General features: G+C 43.4%; 1 protein-coding gene across 1 annotated transcript in view; it reads right to left on the bottom strand.

Annotated features, from left to right (window-relative positions):
• Positions 1–38: 38 nt before the first annotated feature.
• The window catches only part of tert (telomerase reverse transcriptase), a 30,775-nt gene continuing 12,137 nt past the window's right edge, over positions 39–18,676 (bottom strand). The window contains exons 13-18 of the mRNA XM_063185649.1: positions 17,842–18,033; positions 15,357–15,483; positions 14,582–14,643; positions 13,022–13,146; positions 11,575–11,709; positions 39–347 (exon numbers count right to left, since the gene is read on the bottom strand). Coding sequence (XP_063041719.1) covers positions 244–347; positions 11,575–11,709; positions 13,022–13,146; positions 14,582–14,643; positions 15,357–15,483; positions 17,842–18,033 — 745 coding nt within the window. The 3' untranslated portion in view covers positions 39–243. The remainder of the gene's footprint in view (positions 348–11,574; positions 11,710–13,021; positions 13,147–14,581; positions 14,644–15,356; positions 15,484–17,841; positions 18,034–18,676) is intronic.

Genomic DNA, 18,676 nt, shown 5'->3' with positions numbered 1-18,676 from the left:
CTCCGTATACCCGCGTTCTACGTAGACTACACCACTGATCCTTTTCATAACCGCAAAACTGTTTATTTAGTAATAGCCAGTTTGGCTCAGAGGCCAGACACAAGCACTTATTGCACAACCACACAACTGTTTTGCTTGTTATATCCAGTCCAACAGAGACCAGAGACCAACATCCGTCACACAACCTCACAACTGATTAGTTTATTATTTACAGCATATACATTTATTTATAGGGTTGACATGTTAGGCCCTGATGGCCTTGAAGTCGGCTGGTACTCTCGGGGTGGCAGCCTGAACGACCCGTGCCAGCCTCACCCCTCTCAGTTCCCTCTGCAGACGCGATTTCCCTGCCGAGACAGAAACAGGGTGGAAATGAAGACTTCAGATGCAAAGTCCTTCCAAAAGGCCAGTTCAGAAACCTCTATGAATCCTTCAGTAATAGTACCCATCTTAAAAGGTACACTGTGCAGGAAATGGTCAAAAAAGGTACTGCAACTATGCTGCTCATTGAAACTGGGCTGCCTATTGCCAAATTTGATCTTTACATGAAAGTTTACTAAGTAATAAACAAATATTTTCAACTATGGTCCTGGCGGACCATGGAGAAGATCCCCATTTTCATGTATGAAAAAATTTAAATTTTCCAGTCATAATGAATACTTAAAATTTGAAGGTGGTGGTAAGTATTCATGAAAAAGGTAACATTAGTGAATGGGCAGCATGAATTCTGGAAATAAACAACTAAAAATCTCACACAGTGTCCCTTTAAGACAGACAATTAAGTTGTATTATCAAGCCAAAATGATTAAGATTACTACATTTTCAGTAATCTAGCCCATTTTTGTAGATTCCTCACAAATGTACAGTATATTTATTTTTATTTAAATTATATTTTTTGGTCTTTTTGACTTTATTTCTGAGAGTATAGTGAAGATGGTGACAGGAAGCAAGTGAGGAGAGAGAGACGGGTAAGGACCGGCACACATAGCAAATGAGTGCCCTACCGTTAGGACACAGCAGAGCCTTGGGGGGGGGGGGGGGGGGGGGCGGGCGCTCGGGGGAGACGGGGACTGTGTCCCCTCAGTGTGATACTGAGGGGACACAATGCAAACAAAGCACCGTCACCGTCGCCGCCACTTGGTTTAAAAATTAAAACCAGGAAAACGGCATGTTTTGACGGAGATTATTTGCCTACATGTTATGAGTGGTGGCATACCATAAAGAATAAATTATGAACAGTTTAGTTTGTGCCTTCAACTCGTTGCCCAAAGGAAGACGTTACTTGGATATGACAAAACCGAATATCTTCGGGAGGGCTCCAAATGACACAAAACTACCATGGGTCACTAGAACATGATGTAATAATTAATGTGAAATCAAGGGCCCAATGTCAAAAAAACAGTTTTCTCTTTTAAGATGCTGGACGAACATCATTTGGGCCAGTGCCCTCACAATTTATTGAACAACAATGAAGCCTGCTCCCAGCTGTAAAACTGGCTTCTTGGTAACTTTACAGGCATGATGATCAAGAGCTAGGCCAGTCACAGTAAAAGTAAAAATCGTGACTCATTCCATGGAGGAGAAATTTATGAAACTACTGGGTAGTCAGATGGACTTTGTATCCACCATTGGGTTGGTCCTGTTGGAAAATTACAACACGATGGGAATTTTTGTTTGTTTCCTGTTCAATGCTCAGTATCCGTAAAAACAAAAGATTGCACATTATATGGAAATGATGCAATGGGGGGTAGTATTCCTTCTGAGTAACACATTCAGGAAGAGAAAAGTCAAACTAAATGAAAGGCACATTGAGATGGGCACTTTGATGGTAACATGTAGGAGCGGGAAAGGATCTGCACACTGCTTGCAAAAGACTTAATTTATTAGGCAAAGTGTGCAGATCCTTTCCCGCTCCTACATGTGACAGTTTTTTGATTTGGCACCTGCTGATGCTTTTTTGCTGGATGTGCGCACTTTCCACTACACTCTGTCTCCACTTTGATAGTAACACAACAAGCTCATTAAGCAATGTGACTAACCAGACAGGCATCATAGTTTTATCTACTTTGGTGATTGTGGAACAGAAGGCAGCAGTATGCTTTGTTGTGGTATATCCAGCCCACTCAGACACCACCATTTTATATCAACAATATACAGCCAGGATAATAATATTATGCAACCATGTTTTAACTGATAACTGATAACTGGATAACTGGAACTGATAACTGGAACGATAACTGGAAAAATATTGATGCTGTTGCTTTCTACTTTTTATGGTGAAATCCAAGCATGAACGTACAATTACTCACCAATTTTTACGAGCTACGATTAATATCACCAGTTTCAAAGGACCAGTTCAGTCAATTTCAACATGCAGTTGTAATGCTCACACTACCCTGGACTTTTCAGTACCTGAGGTTTTTTTTTTCCTTCTTCAGCCTTTTCCGAGATCTTGGTCATTGTAATGGGGGCAGCGCTTTGTTTACATTTAAAAAAAAAAACATTTTTATTTATTCCCAAAAACATCCGAAAGGTTATACAACATCAGCAGACAACTAGCAAACAGCGGTACCTTTTGGGGAGATATTTGGAGTAGGCCTATGTTAATTTAAAAAAAATGTAAACAAACACTGCCCCCATTAGAATAGCTCATATCTCGGAAAGGGCTTAGCCGAAAAATGTGGCATCACCGGGTACTGACAAGTCAAGGGTAGCGTGAGCAATATAACAGCATATTGAAATTGACTGAACTGGTCCTTTAAGTGGGAAAATGTTAAAAGTAAGACTAAGAGTGAGAGTAAGAGTAATTTATTTGTCACATACAACCGTAACCTTGTAGGCTAGCTTGCAGTGAAATGACAGTTCTGGTTAACTCCATAGTGCAGAAAGACAAACAAACAAATAGAGTAGGCCTAGGGGAAATTGTCCGGTCCATAGCTGAGTAACAACGGGTGGATAAGGATATTATGCAGGTTTTGGGCGTTTATACCCTTTTATCAATACATATAGAGGGGATTCAATAAAAAAATATGTCAGTGTAGTATTCCTTTAATGTGTACCCTTTAACATGAGCCCATAACCATCTTCCTTGCAATTTAAATATACCCTCAATTGACTCCAAAACCATTACTGGTCTTGAATACTTGTAACCATGTTAATTATCCCTTTGTGGATATGAATCGCTTTCTCTTGAAGAGTGTGGGGGGTAAAAAGGATGTGCTGAACCTTGCACAGTGAGATGGAACATCATATATCTAACATGGACATTAAAAGTTGTTCTTGAAGGAGTTTGATTTCCTGTTGAGTTCCAGTTATCGCCTAAAAACATGTTTGCATAATATCATTAGCCTGGCTGTATTCTGTAGGGCCGTCTGCTTGTCCTGCTTGTCTGCTGTCACCATCAATTCTACTCACTGTTTGCTGAACAAGCTTAATTACGCCCTAACAACATTGCTATGACATTACCTAAAGTATTACAGTATATCACGAAAGTGAATACACCCCTCACAGTTTTTGCAGATTTGTGAGTATATCTTTTCATAGGAAAGTACTATAGAAATGTCACTTTGACACAATGATTAGTGACCTTTTAACAACATATTTAACCACTTAAATTTCTTGTTCACTCAGAAAAAAACAAAATACAGCCCTTAATGTTTGAACATGTACTCACAAAAGTGAGTACACCCCAGATGAAAATCCGATAGAGAAGGGGCTGTGTTTGCTCGAATCGTCTCAAAATGAAACGAAATGAAAAGGGATGAAAAGGGAGGTCATCAGTGTGCGTTTCAACCTTTCTTTGCATTGAACGTTTATATTTGAGTCTGCATCTGGCTCAAATAGATTGGTGAGAGATTTGAATGAAATCCTATGGAGACTATCAAGATCTGCTTCAGTAGTCACAGTGCATGTTGACATGCATGTTTCTTTTAGGTGTATTTCAGATTACCAATGTTGACAGCATCCATGCATCCCCAAACCATGTCAGTCCCACTACCATGCTTGGCTTTTGATAGGAAACACTTTTTTTGTAAAACTCACTTGTTTACCACAACACATGCTTGACACCATCTAAGGTACATTTGTTTATCTTGGTCTCTTCAGATCACACAACATGGTTCCAGTGATCCATATCCTTGGTCTGTTCATCTCTCTTGAGACCAAGATAAACACATTTGCTTTAGATGGTGTCAAGCATGTGTGGTGGTAAACAAGTGAGTTTTACAAAAAAAAGTGTATTCTCTCAATAGCCAAGCATGGTAGTGGGACTGACATGGTTTGGGGATGCATGAATGCTGTCAACATTGGCAATCTAAAATACCTAAAAGAGACATGCATGTCAACATGCACTGTGACTACTGAATCAGATCATGATAGTCTCCATAGAATCTCACACCAATCTATTTAAGCCAAATGCAGACTCAAAATGTAAAAGTTCAATGCAAAGAAAGGTTGAAACGCACACTGATGACCTCCCTTTTCATCCCTTTTCATTTCGAGACGATTTGAGCCAACACAGCCCCTTCTCTACCGGATTTTAATCTGGGGTGTACTCACTTTTGTGAGAACATGTTCAAACATTAATGGCTGTATTTTGTTTTTTTCAGAGTGAACAAGAAATTTCAGCGGTTAAATAAGTTGTTAAAAGGTCAATAATCATTGTGTCAAAGTGACATTTCTGTAATGCTTTCCTATGAAAAGATATACACAAAAATCTACAAAAACTGTGAGGGGTGTATTCACTTCCGTGATATACTGTAAGTAACACATTGAGACGCAGCCATTACCATTTTGTTGACAAGTTTATATGAATCAATTGATCAGCGGACTGCTCTACTGGCGTGCTGGTTGGGCAGCCCCCTTACACCAGACTAGACATGACGGAATTTGTGTTGTGTGTAGTAGTGTACTGGCCTGTGCTGTGTCCTACAGTAACATAAACTGGGACTTAATTGTACAGAAATCGCTGCCTTGGTTTGTCCACAGGTGGGCCTGTTTTTATGGTCACTAACAGACTAGTTACACGGGTGATAGTGAAAAAAAATCCTGAGCCTGAACTTTTTCCCCTGCTCCAACGACGACAAGATACTGCATAGTGACGTGATGTAGGCCTATTTTGACACATTATTCAAACTGATAGTCGAAGAAAACCCTGAACCTGTAACACTTTCTGAGATAAGAATAACCTAATGGCTAATTATATCCCCGAAACGCGGAGCGTCGGGGATGTAATGGTTTTGCGTGCGCCGCCGCCGCGTAAGGTCTTTCGTGTTAACGCAATAACTTTTGAACGGATGTTTGGTTTGTCCCAGATTTTTTGGGTGAATGCTCTAGGGCAGGTTCATGAACTGATTCAAGTTTGGAGGTCAACACTTTCAAGATGGCTGAATTCAAGATGGTCGAATTTTTGTTTGGTCCATAACTTCTGACCGGGTGGATGGATTTGTCCCAGATTTGGTGTGTGAATGCTCTAGGGTAGGTTCATGAACTTCTTCGAGTTGGGAGGTCAACACTTTCAAGATGGCTGAATTCAAGATGGCCGAATTTTTGTTTGGTCCATAACTTCTGACCGGGTGGATGGATTTGTCCCAGATTTGGTGTGTGAATGCTCTAGGGTAGGTTCATGAACTGCTTCGAGTTGGGAGGTCAACACTTTCAAGATGGCTGAATTCAAGATGGCCGAATTTTTGTTTGGTCCATAACTTCTGACCCGGTGGATGGATTTGTCCCAGATTTGGTGTGTGCATGCTCTAGGGTAGGTTCATGAACTGATTCGAGTTTGGAGGTCAACACTTTCAAAATGGCGGAATTTTCATTTGGCCGATAACTTCTGACTGGGTGGATTGATTTGCCCAGAACACCTTATTTTTATGCTTCACCATTTCAGTGAATATACCATATTAGGTACAGTGTAATAGCCAATGTAACAATATTTAATACCATGTAATACTAGTGTAATACCAGTGTAACAATATGCAATATCAGTTACAGTGTAATAACCAGTGTCACAGTATGCAATACCATGTAATATAGTGTAATACCAGAGTAACAATATGCAATACCATGTAATACCACGCACAAACACATGATGTAAGTTAAAAAAAAATGGCGCTGTTACACTGGTATTACATTGTATTAAATATTGTTACACTGGTTATTACACTGTACCTAATGTGGTATATCCACTGAACCATTAAAACAGTATTACCATTTGCCCCATTTTTTGCTTCATTTTCACAATAGTCGTTTGGTTTTAAGCCTATGCACGTCATGTCACGTCTGTATGTATCATATACGTTTACGAAATGGTGGACGGGAGTGGTAGGAATGATGGGGGACTGGAAGCGTCGCGTTTCGGGGATATACCTTAAAGGGACACTCCACCCATTTTGCATTAGGCTTTCCATTGCTAGACACCCAGGCATACTTTTGAATGGTCTTGCAAAAATCTCTCAATTCCCCCTGAGATAGGAGAAACCCACATTCATCTCTTAACACTTCCTCTGTCAATGATGTAAAAATTGTCATTTTGCATCATCGTCATAGGAAGTGTAAGAGAGGTGGATTTCTGTTGAGACTACAAGCCTTTTTCCCACCTTTTCAACCCCGCCCATAGGGGGTTGGACCTAATGCTCTAACAGACCTATCACAGATCAGTGTCCCAGTGCTTTTGAAATCACTGGCATTAAGGCTCTGGTAAGCAGTGTTGCCAGATTGGGCTGTTTCCCACCCAATTGGGCTGCTTGGGATAGCCGTCTGCGGGTAAAAATGGCATTTTACAGGAAAACTCGCCCAATCTTTCCCATCGACATCAATAGAATTGGGCGGGATTTAGTGCTTCCAGGCGGGTTTTGAGCATTTTTTGGGCTGGAAATCATCAGCCTCATCTGGCAACACTGCCAGTAAGTCACTGGCATAGCTGGAAAGGAGAAGCTGGACCACACTGCAGCTTAGTTTTCAAGACTTTATTTTTTGCACACACCCGACCAACGTTTCGGTGTTGCTACACCTTCTTCAGAGTCAAATGATAGCAAGAGAGAGACACACATTTCAAGACTTGACATTCACAGGTGATCCCACTTGGTTTGGCTAAATTGGTCTCATCTCATTGCAGGTAATTGACCCCACCCCCCAACACCAGGACAAGATTGCAGACAATTAGACAGAGAGGCTTCGTAGAAAGGCATTTTGGATTCATACTCTAAATTCAGTGGAGCCTCAGGGCATAAATGAGGAACACAATATGTCTTGCTCTCTGTAACAAATTGTTCCAGCATCCCGGCTGTGTCTTGTAATAATTGTAGCTGTGGTTTTATTGACAATGTTCTTTGTGTATTGTTCATAGAGGTAGAATATAACAATAGAGATTACATGGCAATTCACGACAGCACTGGGAAGTGGCACATGGCGCCTCCCATTGTCTGTAGGTAGTGTAGGCACCTTCAGTCAATTCAAGTCAATGGAGAACACGCCCACCTCTGTTAAAAAATGGACTAAAACTGTGTGTATATGAAGTAACCCATTAATCAAAGACCAGATTTGAAATGTCAGGATAAATATCTACTTAAATCATATGAGTCGATAAAATACATCTAAAAATCGAATTATATTAATGCTGTACATATTTAGCAACACACTTCAACTATTGTCCTTGTAGAGTGTGTTGATGGACATTTTCACATTATTAAGCCATTTTTTGACAGCGGTGAGCCTCCTTCTCCATTCATTTACATTTATCAGACCTACCTACAGATAATGGCCGCCACAGATTGCCGTCAGAAGGGGGGCGGGGTCACCTCTAGTGTTATTTTCTACCTCTATGGTATTGTTTTTTTCACTTTTTAGGGGCCAAGCAGCGAAGCTGGCGAAGGCCCCTATAGAGTTAGTAGGTTTTCTGCTTATTAGGGGCCAAGCAGCGAAGCTGGCGAAGGCCCCTACTGTTTTAGCTGGTATTCTTATTATTATTATGTCACCTCTTTCCTCTCCTTAGCAAGTCTATGGCAGCCCATAGAACCGTAGGTAGGAAAATGCTGTAAATCGGCACACACATTCGGGCCTGGCTCAGCATTACCCACAGCAATTTATAGGGCCCCACCCCCAACCCGCTAGCGCCACCAGCAGGTCAAAGTTGCAGGTACATTTCTGCTTGTAACTTTTGAACCGCTGGGCCGATTTTCATAAACTTGGTATCCCTGGAATCCTTGAGTCAAGACGAATCCAACGCACCCTATGACGTCATTTTCCGCCAGGATAGTTTTCCCGCCATTTTGAATTTTGTAAAATTCAATAAAAATGTTAATTTTCCCGCAATTTTTGACCAATTCGCCCGAAACTCGGTATATAGTATCTCTGGACTGAGCTACACATGGGGTCTCAAGGAATATTGGATATCTTATATCGTTTAGCCGTGACAGCCAATCAAAATTGTCGTAAAAGTGGTGAAACAGGAAGTGAGGTCATATCTCAGCAACCGTTTGTCGAATTAGGCTAGGATTTTTCACACACATAGTAGTCCATCCCATGACCTACCACAAAAAAAAATCAGATCCCCAGCTCAAACTCTGTAGCGCCACCAGCAGGTCAAAATTTTAGCTACATTTTTGCCTGTAGCTTTTGAACCGTACTCCCAATTTTCAAAATATTGGTACACAGGTCATCTTCACACTATGTTGCACCCAGGTATGGATTTTCGTAACGATTGAAAAAACTATCAGCTCACAGCAACCATTCAAAATTGTGGAAAGAATGGAGGGATTTTTTCTCATCTCTCTGTCCCCTCTGGCACCGGCTGCGCACGTTCACTGACACCATTCTCGGCAGGGGGCCTGGACACACAAGAGACGAGAGCTTATGTGTGTGCGTAGTTCTGCTATTGCTTTAAAGTGTCAACCAAAGCCCCACTGCCCCAGCCCCTGCAGTCTCTGCAGTCTCTGTTCAAACTAAACTTGGTTCACATGATCACCTTCCCCTCCAAAGATTGCACACCAACATTGGTGAGATTTGGCCTAAAGGGGGCGCTGCAGTTAATTTGGTTGCAGTGGCGACTTGGGCAAGTTTACTGCTTGGCCCCGCATTGCTGCTTGCAGCTATATTTATTATTATTATCTAGGCACCTTTCTTCTCCTTAGCAAGTCTATGGCAGCCCATAGAACCGTGGGTAGGAAAATGCTGTAAATTGGCACACACATTAGGGACAGTCTCAGCATTACCCACAGCGATTTATAGGTCCCCAATCCCAACGCTCTAGCGCCACCAGCAGGTCAAAGTTGCAGGTACATTTCTGCTTGTAACTTTTGAACCGCTGGGCCAATTTTCATAAACTTGGTATCCCTGGAATCCTTGGGCCAAGACGAATCCAACGCACTCTATGACGTCATTTTCCGCCAGGATAGTTTTCCCGCCATTTTGAATTTTGTAAAATTCAATAAAAATGCTATTTTTCCCGCAATTGTTGACTAATTTGCCCGAAACTTGGTATATAGTATCTCTGGACTGAGTTACACATGGGGTCTCAAGGAATATTGGATATCTTTTATCGTTTAGCCGTGACAGCCAATCAAAATTGTTGTAAAAGTGGCAAAACAGGAAGTGAGGTCATATCTCAGCAACCGTTTGTTGAATTAGTCTGGGATTTTGTACACAAATAGTATTCCATCCCAAGACCTACCACAAAGAAAATCAGATCCCCAGCTCAAACTCTGTAGCGCCACCAACAGGTCAAATTGTTAGCTACATTTTTGCCTGTAGCGTTTACACTGTATGCCTAATATTGAAAATAATACTATCACTACAATCCTTGGGCCAAGCCGAATCCAACGCACTATATGACTTCATGTCAAACAGAAGAAAAAAGTCCGCCATTTTGAATTTTGTGAAATTCAATAAAAATGCTACTTTTCCCACAATTTTGGTCAGAATGCCCTACAAAAGGGTACACTTCATCTTGGGACTGATATGCTTTAGGCTATTTAAAGAATTTTGGACACCTCTTATCGTTTGCTGGTGACAGCCAATCAAAATTGTCATAAAGGTGGCAAAACAGGAAGTGAGGTCTTATCTCAGCAACCGTTAGTCAGATTCTGTTAGGATTTTTTGCACACATACTAGTCCATCCCATGACCTCCCACAAAAAAATCCAGACCCCAAGCTCAAACTCTCTAGCGCCACCAACAGGTAACAGAAAGTGAGCTCATATCTCGGCAGCTCTTCAACGGATTCAAACTAAACTTGGATTATGTGATCACACTCCCCTCCAAGGAATGCCCACCAACATTGCCAACATTTTGGGCCAAAGGGGGCGCTGCAGTCCCTTCTGTTGCCGTTGCGACTTTGGCAAGTTTACTGCTTGGCCCCGCATTGCTGCTTGCAGCTATATTTTATTTTGTTTTGGGAAGTTGGCAAGCTGTCTAATTGTCTACAATCTTGTCCTGGTGTTGGGGGGTGGGGTCAATTACCTGCAATGAGATCAGACCAATTTAGCCAAACCAAGTAGGATCACCTGTGAATGTCAAGTCTTGAAATGTGTGTCTCTCTCTTGCTATCATTTGACTCTGAAGAAGGTGTAGCAACACAGAAACGTTGGTCGCGTGTGTGCACAAAATAAAGTCTTGAAAACTAAGCTGCAGTGTGCTCCAGCTTCTCCTTTCCAGTGATGTCTGTCCCACTGTGATGCACCTGCAACTGCAAGCTGAGGGAGGGATGATGCATAGAGTCCCAAATAACTGGGTGTGGCCTGTGGAACTTGAGCATCGCAGTGCATTATGGGGATTGTTGTCACAAATCCACAAGCACTAAAAAGTCATTTTCTGCCTTTTCTTGGCCAAGAAGGCACCAAATTAGAAATGTATGTTACTATTCTACTATAAATATGACCCACTTTCAGTAACATATTCATGTCTCCACCGGTGGAATGCCCCTTTAAGCAGTCGAAGGCGACTGCACAGGCAGTCTAGTTAGTATCAATGTTTTTATTTTTGCAAACTCTGTCAAGCCTGAAATCAGGCATGGAGCCTGAATACGTACTATCAGCCCTGTAATTATGGGCGTCCTGTAGCGCAGTGCACTGATCCACCTGTCCCCCCCCCACACCCCCCCCCGCCCCACCCCCCCCCCCCCCCCCCACACCCCGCCCCCCCCCCCCCCTCCCCCGCGCGCCCCCCCCCCCCCCCCCCCCCTCCCCCCCCCTCCCCCCCCCCCCCCCCCCACCCCCCCCCCCCCCCCCCCCGAAGTGCGAACCTGCGACCTCGTCAACTACGTTGGTTCGGAAATGGGAGGCACAGTACGGTACCGCTGGACTAAAGGACCAGTCCCCCAGCCCAACGGCATCGACACTGTATGAGGCTTTCGGGAGGGAGGTTTACTAACGTTCCACGCCAACTCCGTTAACACCAGGTTTGAGTCCGGCCAGAGTATTTCCCCAACCTCACCCTATCCCTATACCCTCCCCTATCACCCACCCCTACTCCCACTCTTCTGTCACTTCTTCACCGTCATATCCAATTAAAATAGTAAAATACATAACAAATAAATAACATAAAAATGGTCTAATGCATCAGAATGGTCTAATGTACGTACTTTGGCGTATAGGGGGCAGCAGAGAGCGGTATGCCTGGCGGTGTCGAATGAAGACCCACTCCACGGCCAGACAGTAGAGCAGCTGCACGGCCTTGTACCTCAGACAACCACCAGTCACAGAGCCCAGGGAGCCCTCTGCAACAGAGTGCAGCGGAGTGGAGACAAGGAGAAAAGAACAGGTGAATGGGAAATACAGAGGAAAAAAAATCTTCCATTCTGTAATTGCATACCCATCACAACATGTTAGGCACTGAAAAACATTCATAAACGGCTATAAAAACAGTGACTGAAAACACATACACCATTGTATTAAAGACATATGAAATCATTAGAGAACATTTTTCCTAAGGTCAAATACAGAAAAAGACTTCAGGAATGCCAACCGTCTAGGGAATTTCTAACTGACCTTGGTTGCTGTGTTCGCCAGTCATGTTTGGAAACTTTTCCACTCTCTCAAATAGAGGGAGGCTTTAGAAAAAAAATGAGAATTGCTCTGTGATCTTGGTTGCGGTGTTTGATGCAGCTGGATAACTATTTATGGGGCTTTCATGGGGCTTCAGGAGAATTTGGAAGGACTGGCTGACATTTGTTTCTGTGTTTGATATGTAGCTGCGGGTTATAGTATTTGGAACTTCACAGTAGTATCGTCATGAATTTTCTCTAAAAATGTAGGTGAACTGAGGCTGGGTGATGGTGTGTTGGTTCGTTTCATGCTGCAGCTGAATGTCAGCATTTGATAACTTTCTCTTAGATTTCCTCTAGGTGAACTGGCTCGCTGGCTGTAAATGTGATTTGAGAAATGTCTTGTGTTTTTCTGCTGTCAAATAGAGATTTGTGAAGTGAAGTGAAGTGGAAGCCCAACTGGGAAACTCCAACTCCCATTGTCATTGTGATACAGCACTCCACAGCACACAAGTGTTCACTGCATACTGCACACAACGACATTGCATTTATGCTTCACCCGTGCAAGGGGGCAGCCCCCAATGGCGCCCCAAGGGAGCAGTGCGGCGGGACAGTACCATGCTCAGGGTACCTCAGTCATGGAGGAGGATGCGGGAGAGCAATGGTTAATTACTCCCCCCACCAACCTGGCAGGTCGGGAGTCGAACCGGCAACCTTTAGGATACAAGTCTGACGCCTTAACCGCTTAGCCATGACTGCCCATTAAGTGCCTAAGTAACTGACCTTGGTTGGCCAAATAGAGCATTGTGTGTGCCTAGGTAACTGACCTTGGTTGGCCAAATAGAGCATTGTGCGTGCCTAAGTAACTGACCTTGGTTGGCCAAATAGAGCATTGTGCGTGCCTAAATAACGGACCTTGGTTGGCCATAGAGAATTGTAAGTGCCTAAGTAACTGACCTTGGTTGGCCAAATAGAGAATTGTGCGTGCCTAAATAACGGACCTTGGTTGGCCAAATAGAGAATTGTAAGTGCGTAAGTAACTGACCTTGGTTGGCGTGTTTGACACAGCTGTAGGTGGTCCTGGCCATGGCCCAGATCATCCTCCAGAAGAAGGCAGGAGTGGTCTCCACAGTCTGGCCCTTAGGCAAACTCCGCACACACACATTGAACCTGCCACAACAACAACAACACCAGCTTAGTGTGATGGAGACTCTCCACTGGAGAGCACCAGAGATGATACACAATTTCATATCCTGTTAAACACACATTCACATCATTGTTCCTCCTCTTCGATGTCTAATAGATGAACACATCTTTACTTCTGATAGTGCTTTAGTGTCTGATAGATGCACATTACAGTGTTGTGCAACCTGGATCCAAAAGTTACAATCCAAATATTGCCAAATATTCCAAATGACCAGGTTTTAACTTTGCAAGGGAGGCAATATGTCAGGTAAACCCAGGTCATTTATAGCATGTGGCTCAGGAATCTAGCTTCACTGCCTCTCTCAGACGCACGTACGCACGCACACATGCGCACACATGCGCACACACACACACACACACACACACACACACACACACACACACACACACACACACACACACACACACACACACACACACACACACACACACACACACACAGACACACAGACACACACACACACAGCACTATTCCTCAATCCGTATTGGGAAACAAAGTCCAATCTTATATCCGCATACCAGAGTGATTGGTCTGAATTTCTGGGCAGAATAACAAGAAGTGACTGCAGATCTGCATAATTACTGTGAAACAAATGTGAATGGAAAAAAACCCTGACTGGCTGGTCTACTGTTATTATTTTGATACGTCTTAATGCATGCAGTGTTATGCACTGTTTCATTTGTCCTGCAATGTCTGTATTGTGTATACTGTATTTATATATTGGAAACTAGACACCTTAAAGCAGGGGTGTCAAACTCAAATTCAAATCCAAAATCTGCAACTAAGCCGCTTTTGCAGACTCCCATCATAGTTCAAATGTGACTGTAAAAACTGTATTCTGTTGCAGGAATGTGAGCTGTTTCATTGGCCTGTGGCCACTCATATTCCTATGACAGACCAAATGTCATGTATAAGTCTTATTATACACTTTTGAAATGATCTCGCAGGCCAAATAAAATGGTTTGACATCCATGCCTTAAAGTTACTCCATAAGCCTTCACTACAGTTAATTTAGGAGGAGACTAATTGGCCGTATTCCATGGCAAGACTAGGCAAATTGATTTGTATTGCACAATTCACAGAAGCAATGTGCTTTACAAAAATAAAACCTAAAAAAGAAGATGAAATAACAGTACAAATATGAATGTAAAGTATACATGGGTTCACCGTGTTTATCAAGGAGGGGCAAGACACTGGCAGCCAACCACGTGAGCCAATTTTTTGACCGACAGCGGTTTCCAACAATCAGACGTTGAGTCGTGCGCAGCTAGTTTCACGCAGTCAGGGGAAAGCAAAAATGTAGAACCCATGTATATTGGCAACATGACAACTTAAAATTCTGAAAGTAACTACCCTCGTGTACCCTCTCGGTCCCCAACAAAAACAGAGAGCAGTTACCTCATTGCCTGCAGTAGCACTATCTTGTAGATGTTTTTATAGACCGTTTCCAAGCAGTTGGTCTAAAGATAAGAGAGTGGAGATAAGATAAAACTGATTAGGAACAGGTGAAGCCAGAGTGATGAGAAGTAGCCTCACGCACCATCCTATGTACTTTGCTCCGCACTACGTCTGGCACCCGTTTTCTGTGGAGCGATGTTGCCGGTAAGATTTGGCCGGTGTTCTGACAAACGGTCCTACATTGTACTTTTATCCTACGGTAGGATGTTCTGTCAGGCATGTCTGTTAAACGGTCTTACATCGCCAAAGATAGACGTCAGACATGTTTGTTCAACAACTTATCCTGATTTTTCAGAAAATTTCCTTCCCACTTTCTGCAATCGCGTCACATCAAACAACCTTCAGACCATGAATACGAATTGAAATGGTAGTATTATGGGATGGTCAGTACCAGGCTAGATGAGAAGAGGGGTGGGATGAATTTAGACGGTCGCTGGCTACTGTTCTCTATCACATAATTCTAGTTTTTTGCAATGTTGTACAGATTCTGTGCATGGGAAGGTCTCTCATCCAGTGTGTGTGTGTGTGTGTGTATTGTACTATGTCTATGACTCTCTTACGCTGGGGAGAGAATAGTACGGCATCACACATGAGGGCATATAATATAATATAATATAATGCAATGTAATGTAATGTAATGTAATGTAATGTAATGTAATGTAATGTAATATAATATAATATATAGTACATTATACAATACATAATTTGACCTCACCCTGAGGTCCAGTTGTATGGGATCACACTTGAGCCGCAGGATCCCCATCAGCTTTCTCCTCATGAAGGAGGCGGCGTCAGGAGAGGCACCTAAAGTCAGGCTGTAGCGCAGGGACAGGCCAGCATAGCTGTCAGTCAAGAGAGAGAGGAGGAGGGAGACATTGGAGATAGGTCAACATAGCTATCAGTCAGGAGAGAGAGAGGAAGGAGACATTGGGGATAGGCCAGCATAGCTGTCAGTCAAGAGAGAGAGGGAGAGAGGAGGGAGACATTAGAGATAGGCCAGCATAGCTGTCAGTCAAGAGAGAGAGATAGAGAGAGAGAGAGAGGAAGGAGACATTGGGGATAGGCCAGCATAGCTGTCAGTCAAGAGAGAGAGAGAGAGAGGAAGGAGACATTGGGGATAGGCCAGCATAGCTGTCAGTCAAGAGAGAGAGAGAGAGAGGAGGGAGACATTAGAGATATGTACAGTAGGAGTGTAGGAATGTGGAGCAGGTGGCCGTCCCAGCGGAAGAGGTAGTGCTGGGGGAGGCAACTAGAATGCTCCTACCAGGAGTAGTCACGTAGTTACGCATGCTCCTAGGAGGAGTAGTCATGTAGCTATGCTGTATGTTCCTGCCTGGATAGGAGTTAATGCTCCTACCTAGAGTAGTCATGTAGTTACGCATAGTCCTACTTGGAGCAGTCATGTGGCATGCAGTAGTCTATGCTCTCACCTGGAGTAGTCTATGTTCCTACCTGGAGTAGTCTATGCTGCTACCTGGAGTAGTCTATGCTCTCACCTGGAGTAGTCTATGTTCCTACCTGGAGTAGTCTATGCTGCTACCTGGAGTAGTCTACGCTCCCACCTGGAGTAGTCTATGCTGCTACCTGGAGTAGTCTACGCTCCCACCTGGAGTAGTCTATGCTGCTACCTGGAGTAGTCTATGCTGCTACCTGGAGTAGTCTATGCTGCTACCTGGAGAAGTCACGTAGCTATGCTATGCTGCTACCTGGAGAAGTCACGTAGCTATGCTATGCTGCTACCTGGAGAAGTCACGTAGCTATGCTATGCTGCTACCTGGAGAAGTCACGTAGCTATGCTATGCTGCTACCTGGAGAAGTCACGTAGCTATTAAGGCTGTAACGATACACCCAACCCACGATTCGGTTTGTATCACGATATATGACCCACGGTTCGATATGCCCCACGATTTTATTTTATTTTTAAAGGAAAAAAAGAAGAAAATAAATTATAGGCCTATATAGGCTATATATATGATTTCTTTTTGCATTTAGGCCTACCTGCCTACATTAATTTTGTAGGTGTACCTAAATGATGCTGCAGATATACCACTGCAACCTGTTCCCCAGGTGTTGACATCAAAGCACAATAAGGGATATTAGTTCACCAAGGAAAAGTAGGCTTCTTATTAATAGGCTTAGATCATATGATGCTGAGATGCTGACCGTGTGTGAGGGAGACAGAGACGGAGAGAGAAGGGTCAGGGTTCCAGTAGGTAGCCTATTAGTCTAACAACTGTCTCACATTATCAAACATTATCCAATTAATATCCAAACATTAACTGAAACAACACTGGTCATATTTTGTCAGGAAACATGTTGTGTAAAGTTACTTACAAAAATGCAACACTTAATTTTGATGTTTAATATTTTTTAAACTTTTTTGATCGTGCAGCAGCGCGCGCACGCTTATACAAACAAAACTCGAAACTCAGTTAGCCTATGTCCTCACTATGCAACAGGCACGTTGTCCTTTGTTTGGTTTTGTGATTTGACATTTTGTCAAGAGCGGGAATGGATGCAGGCTGAAATGGAGCATGTTTTCGCTAGGCAGGCGGTCAATGCGGGGAAGAATAACGCTGCCTATTAATATCCACATCGACCTCAACGTTCGCCCGACTTCAGACACTTCCCTGATAGAGCGTCGCATGGTTTATGAATTTGGGCAGGCGGAGCATCTCGCTCTCTCGCTCTCTTTCTCTCTCTCTGCTCAACGTCTATCTCCACTCAACAGCATCGGCGCATGCAACTAAACACCTTCACACGTTTGATAAAGCCTTCTTGGGTCTGTTGTTCATTTCTGTGCTTTACCTTCCGACGTTTCCAAGTGTTTCGTCTCGCGGAGGTTGCTCAGGCAATTGATAATAACAAATGCACGTGCTGGTTGGACGGAACATTTTATAAGAGAGGGATGAATGGAAGTGTTACTCGCACATGTGCGCCCCTTTTCTACTTGTCTTTTTTAAGCGCATATGCAAACATTTGCCTTTATGCTGCTGTTTTCTAGACTGAGGGGTAACAACAGAGATTTTGTTAGGGAAGAACTTTGGTAACAACTTTTAAAGGGCGCATCGCGATTCTGCGAGGCAGTTTCGCGATAGGGGTTCGTGGGTCTGCGTACCGCGATACCTCGGTTCGATGCAATATCGTTACAGCCTTAGTAGCTATGCTATGCTGCTACCTGGAGTAGTCTATGCTCCTACCTGGAGTAGTCGTTGGAGACGTCCAGGGTCTGTGTGTGGAGCAGCAGGCCGCACCAGGGGAAGAGGCAGTGCTGGGGGAGCACACGCACCCCGGGGCAGCAAGCGCTCAGGCCCTCCTCCAGGGGGAAGTTCACCGCCACCTTTTGGGGGTTCACCACACAGCCGTACCGGGGCACACCCGCCAACAGGGACCTGCCCAGCAGACAGCAACAGAATGGAGGATAGCAGAGATTTGATTGATTGGCCTCCGTTGCATGGGACATTTAATTCCAAATTAACTCAATTTAATTGCGAATAAGACATTTTTCCGCTTTGAAAACATGTAAAATGTGTTGAGTGTGTAAACACTTCCCAATTCGGAATAAAGTGGGTGGTTTATTCCTCTATTAATTTAGTTCCACTTTCAAAACAATTCCGGTTGGCAAAGACAAACATGGTGAGCCCCCGTGTGACTTCCTATGAAAGTTTTTGCTTAAGTGACTATGAATGTTGTGGCTACCACGGATTGATATAAAAATGCACCACAAACTGATTTAGCACAAAAAAAGTTACTTCACATTGCCATTTGATCACTCAGTGCTTTAAAGGGGAACTCCACTTTTTTGAACATTAAGGCCATTTTCTGAGTGGTCTGCAATGTTTTAGAGTCCCCCTCACCGTTTATTTCATGTTTGCTGCAGTCTCTGTTATTTGGCTGATTTGGATTTTATCTCAACCAGCTTTAGAATGGCCGTCTATGGGCACCTACAACTCTGTTCTTAAAATCACCTTAAACATTTGTTTTCGAAAGTCTACAGCTCACAAAGTGGTTAGGGGTGTTCACTAGCAGTCCCTA

Source organism: Engraulis encrasicolus, chromosome 20, assembly GCF_034702125.1.
Source record: "Engraulis encrasicolus isolate BLACKSEA-1 chromosome 20, IST_EnEncr_1.0, whole genome shotgun sequence".
Classification (NCBI taxonomy): domain Eukaryota; kingdom Metazoa; phylum Chordata; class Actinopteri; order Clupeiformes; family Engraulidae; genus Engraulis; species Engraulis encrasicolus.
The sequence above is the reverse complement of the archived record's forward strand: the minus strand, read 5'-3'. Positions and strand labels throughout refer to the sequence as shown.